At 40.6% G+C, this 7500-nt stretch overlaps 1 protein-coding gene across 1 annotated transcript in view; it reads left to right on the top strand.

The window, feature by feature from the left end:
- Positions 1-7500, top strand: part of jpt1a (Jupiter microtubule associated homolog 1a) — a 15579-nt gene that overhangs the window by 2369 nt on the left and 5710 nt on the right. The window contains exon 2 of the mRNA XM_079264356.1: positions 1596-1738. Coding sequence (XP_079120482.1) covers positions 1596-1738 — 143 coding nt within the window. The remainder of the gene's footprint in view (positions 1-1595; positions 1739-7500) is intronic.

The raw sequence follows: 7500 nt of genomic DNA, 5'->3' as shown, positions 1-7500 counted from the left end.
AACACTGTCCACCAGGAGAGAACTCAGACTGGGTGGAGTTGTAGAACTTGTTGGCTGTAAACAAAATATTAAACATGGAAACAATAAAGCAAATTAGAATTTGGTTAATTTTGCGGTTGCTGCAGAGAAATGCGCAGCAGCTATGGTGTAGATGTGTGTTTGGCTTCTAAATCACACACACTGTTGGATTCACAACTTTCTGACCCTGTGATCTTCCATCCAGTGAAACTGATGTGGTCCATATGCTGACCGTGCACGTTGCTGCTAGCAGCACAAGCAACGTTTTAAACAAATGCAAGATAATCAAAGCAACTCTGATAACTTTGTGTATGCAAAAAAGCAAGTATCTCCTTGGCGTAAGGGTGTGCACGCACATGCAGGCGGCTTTGTATCTCATCACTCGTTAAACTTTCGTTCTGACAGATTTAGGCGTTTTTCATTGTTCTGATCATCGGTTAGATTAAAGATGAAAAGGTTTCAGAATGACTTGTTGTGGTTTTGTTTTTCTGACATGAAAAACCAGTTTAAATGTGGCGTTGTTTGTTTTACATCAACGAGTCAAGCTTTTGTTTTTAAAACTTAGAAGACAATGGGTTATTTTCCTGTGCCTATGCTTCACTTCTGCACATGATCAGATGAACAGCCAAAGTTAAGGAGGAGTATCTTTCCTACACGGAGGGGAACATCACTGTCATAAGTCATCCTAGAAATAAAAACATGCAACTGAGAAAATAAAATAACAGCAGCTATTTACCGGTTGACGTAAATACACGCCTTGTTGCTTGACATCCAAACAAACGTGTTTTTTTTGTGTCAGCTATACAATGAAGGTTGGATATAGATCCTTTTTGCGCTGCAGGGTTTCAGCCAACACCAGGCATCTGTGTTAATACAGTTCTAATCCTCTGCAGACTTCACTTCATTCCCACTGATGCACGATAAAGGTCACTTTTATTTATTTATTTCCAGTGTTTAATGCCAGAAAATAACTCTTCTAATTAAGTTGATTGCAATCAAACAACCTTTTGACATACAGAATTACAGCGGCATGAAAATAACAGGTTTGAGTTGTTTTTTATAATTATTTTAACCAAATTTGATCTTTGTGACATCCCTGCAATCCAGGGTAAAATTACACAACGTGGATTTAATTCCTGAGACTGGCATTAGCAGTACTATTTAACTTTATGTTAATATAGTGATAAGACGTATAGATTTTTTATTTGTTTACATGATCAGATGTAAATAAATACAGTATTAGAGTAAAAGCGGTGGCCATCATTTTACAGCATTAAAAATCGAAACCATTCATTGAGGGGGGAGAAGTAACCAAATTTAACAGCTAGGTGGTGGAAAAGGAACTTTTATGACCAGAGTAGACTTTTTTTATTCACACTTTGAAGATGCACCCAGTCAGCTTATTTAACATCATGGAGATCACATCCTGGTTGAGTGGGTGCAGCATGAATGGAGGCTTTGCTCCGCCCACTCTCTTCACAAACACAAGCTCACAAATCATAAAGGCATCAATAAAAGACTGTTGATCCCGGCTGTAACAATGCATGCTTTAGTAACTGTAATCTCTCTCTGTCAAGGGTTCTGCGCCCTCCTGGTGGCGGCTCCAACATTTCACTCGGTGCAGATGAAGACAAGCCTCCTGTCCGGAAAAACAAGATGGCCTCCAGCGTGTTCGCTGAGCCAGAAGACCCTTATGCTAATCGAAGGAACAACCCCCCTGGTACCATATTCTTATAACTTATCACTCAGACTTTTTTTTTCCCCCAGGCTTATTAGTTTTTAGCAATTTCTGATACACAGATGCTGCAGGAAATTACTTTCTGAATCATAGTAAAACTGGTATTATACGTCTAAAATGCACAAAATAATCACATTTTATCTGAAAACAAACAAAAAAAAACGAGACAATAAATGAACATATTAGTTTGAACGTTTTGTACAACAAAAAAGTTTTTAGACAAAACTATTATTGTCAAGGACCAGGAGTTTGTTGTTTATTACAAACAGGGATTTCAGAGTATTAGCACAGTTTCTATGATAAACATTCAAGACTGGAAGCGGAAAGTCCAGAAGGGTGAGGGGAGGAAGGTAGAAAAAAGGTGGATGAAATATGGAATATGCTGGAATCTGCTTGTAATGTATGCAGATGTGATGTAAGAGTTTTTATGGCATCTGAACCGAATGAACAAGAAAAACTGGATAAATTGAATGAATGTCGACCCCAGCGGCAGTCTGTGTGACATGAGCTGAAGTGACAGAACAGGAAGTTCATCAGTGGCCAAGAGGCAGCAGAAAGCCCAAAGGGCTCAGATCTCCCTGCTGTTAGCAACACGTCCGCATACCTACCATGGCTGCGTTCGTTTGGATGCCGGCTGCTTGTGACGATGCAAGGCTGCTCTGTCAGACTCTCTGACCTTGTCCGTAACTACCAGCATCTTTAGACTTTTTCCTCCTTGTTGTTCTATTCTATTCTATTCTATTCTACAGTCATTTAGCAGATGCTTTTATCCAAAGTGGCTTACATATGAGTGAGAACAACACAAGCACGAAATCAAACAGAAGGAAGATGCTACTGGACTGTCCAGTTGGACGCAGGTCCTTATATGAAGTGCTACAGGCTTTTTTTTTTTTTTTTTTTGGTTTTCTCCCCTCCCACCCCATAATATCACCAATGTTAAAGTACAAAGAATGAATGCCATAATGTTTGTTGCAAAGAACTGGGCTAAGTTCTCCAACTTTCCAATAAATACAGCTATAGTAAGTGTTGAAGTGCTGCTTGAAGAGCTGAGTCTTCAGCTTGCTCTGAAAAGTAGACAGGGACTCTGCAGAGCGGACAGGGTTTGGGAGATCATTCCACCATCGTGGAACAACAGAGGAAAAGAGTCTGGCTGGTGATTTAGTCCTACGTATTGGTGGTAACACGAGGCGTCTTTCACTGGTGGAACGTAGCTGTGGAGAGGGGGTGCAGGTCTGGATTAGGGAGTGAAGGTAGACGGGAGCCGTTTGTTTTGTTATATAGTTGAGTTATTGTTTTGTAAGCCAGAAGCAAAGCTTTAAATTTAATGCATGCTGTGACCGGAAGCCAGTGAAGTGCGATTAGCAGCGGAGTGACATGAGCTTGTTTGGGTTGGTTGAAGACCAGACGTGCTGCGGCATTCTGGATCATCTGCAGAGGTTTAATAGAGCACGCAGGCAGACCTGCCAGTAGGGAACTGCAGTAATCAATGCGTGAGATGACCAGAACCTGAACCAACAGCTGAGTCGTTTGTTCTGTCAGGTACGTCTGATTCTCTTGATGTTGTAGAGAGCATATAGGTAGGTACTGGCAACCGAGGCAACATGGGCCTTAAAAGTCAACTGATCATCCACCATGACACCAAGATTCCTGGCCGCAGACCTAGGAACAAGTGTGACAGAGTCAAGCTTCACACTTGATTGTGGAGGTAAGGAAGGATTGGCTGGGCAGACAATGAGTTCTGTTCTGATGCAGTTCTGATGCAGAGACTTGCCAAAAAAATACAAAACAATATGGCCGGCAGGTTGGCCTTTTTGGTTGGCTGCCCCCAGTGGGGATGTCCAGTTTTCCTGTATCCTGCTGCTGCAGCAAATATATACACAGTACAGAATGTTGCCGTTCACATTTGCGTACACGGCAAGTATATGCCACTCTTAAGTTGTCCAAAATGTTGAGAAATTCAGCTGTGAAGTGTTAGTCTGAGAAAATGTGCCGAGCAGGATGAACGTCACCAGAAAATAGTGCTTAAGCTGAACCTGGAGGCAAAAATAACAAAAGAACTATTGAATGTTTTCAATAAAAACTGGATGTTTGTGTCGGCTTGATTCATAGACTGAGGCTTCAGCTCCTCAATGTAGCCAGCCTGGAGTCCAGTTGTGGCCTCGAGCCACTTTGTTGCAGGTTTTCTTTGACCCCTTTTCCTGTTAGGCAGCTGTCCAGGAAAGACCTCTGGAGTCAAATTTATAAATATGATATTGGGAATATTTTCCTGTGAACCGGTTCAACTTTCCACTCAAACACATGATTGGACACATTCCTCTGGGAAATGATGAGGTCACGTCATAAACCACAATTAAAAATTAAAAACGGCTCCTTCAGGAATTCTGCTGGGAGAGTTGGAGCCACTCCTGACCACAACAAAGGCGAAGGAGTGGACAGAAATGAAAAGGACCGCAGAGAGAAGAAAGAGATGCAGCAGATAGAAACAGAAACAACACCCAGCTGATACACCTGAACAGAATCGCAACCGAGAACATCCTATGGACTTCGCAGGAAAGTTACCCATCATCGAGAGCACCTAAAAGAGACAAACAAGCTGAGTAAAAAAATGATAACCAGGAGTAAAATAAAAAAACAAAGATTGGTGTATGAACCCACAGGACAACAAGGTGTTGGCATGCAGAACATGAGGAATGAAAAGTGTTCAAAGATGGTGCTATCGTGCAAAGGTCCGAGGCAGTGGGGGGGCGAGAGCCCCCCTCACCACAGAGGCGACAACATCTGCCCAGAAGCTGGCGGAGGAAAGACAGCTCTCAGTTGTGAAGATATACCACCTTTATTGGCCATTTTTTGGACAGTCTCGTTAATGTGTTTCAACCTTATAACATTATAGTTTTGTTGAATTACAATTTATTCTAAAGTTAAAGTAGATAGATAGGTAGATATTTCTTTATTTCAGACAAAATAAAACAATTTAATATACAGGTTAAAAAAGTAGCAATTATTATAGCGTCCGAAAAGGAGCAGGATGAAGCAATGCTTATAAATAAATGCTCAAAGTATATTTAATAGTATTTATTAATTGGTGCTCCTTCTGTGTCCAGTTTTTGCTTTGGAAGCCAAAAATTGACACTTTTTTTTTTAAAACTAGTCTCTATTTATTGTTTCCAAGAAATGATAATGATTCATTTTGAGGCTTCCACAAATTATTAAAATGTTTGCAGGCTTGCACAATATTAGTGGGAGAAAAAAATGAATAGGAGAAGGAGTTTTCAACAGGAATTTCATTTAGTGCAATCCTGAAAATCTTCCTCAGGTTAACTGTGTTTCGACTCTACAGGAAGTTTATATGACACACAAAAAAAGCTGCACAAATCCAGGTTTAAATGAATGTCAGCGCAACCAAGGCCATAAGAAACAGCTGTGTGGTTGTAAAAATGGAGAACATGAAATGTGCTAAGCAAAGATAAGTAATGTTTATCAGATCTGCATCAGTTTTTAGCTATGTGTCATTTGTGGGAATTTCCACAAAGACACTAAAATTAAAATTATGCAACTTTATTTGGCACTATTTCAACTGCGTCCGTTTAAAAGACACGCATCAGCGAAGGAGCGTAGGAGGAGCACATCATCAGGAACACTGATGTCTCACACCTTGTAGCATTTCTGCTAATGAAAGATTTTCTGCTGGGTTTAACCTCATTTAGCCCGTCGGTTTCTTCGCAGAATAGCAAAAACACGGTTCTTTCACAAAAACAGAAGCGGAATCATCATTAGGGGTGGGAAATCGAATCGGAAAATTGAAAATCTGGATTTTGTTGCGTCACATTTTTAAAACTTGTCTTTTTTTCTTCTTGGGCATAATAGCAGCAGAATGATGGTCTGGCTACTGTGTGGTCTTTTCCTAATTAAAATCAAGAAAAATGACAAGCAAAAAAAAAAAGTTTTATACATTTATTTAGTTTTTAATCAACAAAAATCAGCAAAATCGAAAAATTCTGAGAATCGCAATTTAAATCAAATCGGCACCCAAAAAACTGAATCGGAACAAAAGCATATCGTCACAGCACTAATTAATATACTGTTAAAAAAGTGAGTGTGTGATTCAGAGAGCGAACATGTTTGTTTCAGATTAAGGCTTATTGACGAAGATTCATTGATAAGCAGCAAACTGTTGTCTGAAACCGCTGGGGAGGCTGCAGTTGTGCATGATGCTGCTTTTCAGCCATCTTTACCCGGCGCTCACAGACAGCAACCTTAAGAAGCTGTTCTGGTCTCTTCATCGACATCTGGGCAGAAACCATAGACTGTATATAAAGAGATGGACGGAGTTTCTGAAGAGCTGAATTGAAGCTCGGTGGGCGGTTCCTACCATCAGCATCTTGGCAGGGGCATGCGTGTCGTCTCTCCTGGAAAATACAAATATGGGCAAAGAGGTGGAGCTGAGAGGGGGGCTGTAAGCGCCATGGTGGATGATTGACATTGAGCGAACTCCGAGCTTTCTGTAGCTAAAAGCTAACCGAGCTAACCCGGAGATAACAGGAGCTAACCAGCTAACGGAGGTAAGCAGGCTAAAGCTAACTCATGTTGTTAACTGACTAAAACCGCGGTTGTTCTACGTTCTTACTTGAAGCGGGAGATCGAGTACCTGTCAATCAAAAGGACACGCCCCTAAATATGCCGAACTTCGAGATTAAATTACTTTTAAACGGGAATTTTGTCATGAAGGTAAACCTGACCTATTAAACCGAAAATGCATTTTTGTACCAGGCTGTAAACATGTTTATTTCTACTGTGAAGTTGGTCTTTTTAACATGGGAGTCTATGGGGATTTGTTCTGTTTTGCAGCCCCCAGTGGATGAAGGGGGAACTGCAGTTTTATGCGCTTCCGCATAGGCTTCACTTTTAACCACCAGCGGCTTCGTCCATCTTTCATATACGATCTATGGCAGAAACTATGCATGGACTTCCAGTGTAACTGGATGAGGGAGATGTGAAGATGATATCAGAGATGGGTTACTATGGTAACTCGCAGCTGAATCTAGGATTTCTTTAAAATGTAGTTTTAGAAAGAATATTTCTTACATGCAAAACATACATTTTCACTCCTTTACAACATATTCAGTGTTTATGTTAACGGGTCGTTTTATGTCCTCAGATACATTTAGATGATTGATGAATTATGTTTCCATTTGCATTGATTATTTTAGAAGAAATGAACAAAAACTGCATTTGGAACAGTGTAGTCTCAGCGAAAAGCAAACGACAGAAGCAGATCTCAGATATCTGACAGGTTCTTCTTCCTTCTTTTACTTCCCTCTTTCTGATGTGAGCTTGTGGTTCTGACAGGGTTTGATTTCATTCAGTCCAGTGTCATTTCTCACTTCCTTCCCTTACTTCTCCTGTTGGTTCAGGGAGGTTTGTCTGTGATGATCAGATGATTAACTTGACCTGTTTCAGTAAGAGTTTACAGCATCCTGTTTCCTTTTGGTCAGTCAGTGGGTTGCAGAAAGTCTTTGCTTCCTCCTTCCTCCTTCCTAAGATCGCAGCTTGATCAGGAATTTCCCTCCTTACGCCCACATGGGATTATTTTCTGTCATCACACCTACATGTACACGGACGAATCAGAAAAACTAATATTATGGGATTAAGAGAAATTATTAATCAGCAAGTAAAACCTTTTGACTGGTTTCAGCTTATTAGCTCCCATGTTAGCAGCTAATGCAGCCTGAATATTTTTAATAGAA

The sequence above is a fragment of the Telmatherina bonti genome, assembly GCF_933228915.1.
Source record: "Telmatherina bonti genome assembly, chromosome: 3".
Classification (NCBI taxonomy): domain Eukaryota; kingdom Metazoa; phylum Chordata; class Actinopteri; order Atheriniformes; family Telmatherinidae; genus Telmatherina; species Telmatherina bonti.
The sequence above is the reverse complement of the archived record's forward strand: the minus strand, read 5'-3'. Positions and strand labels throughout refer to the sequence as shown.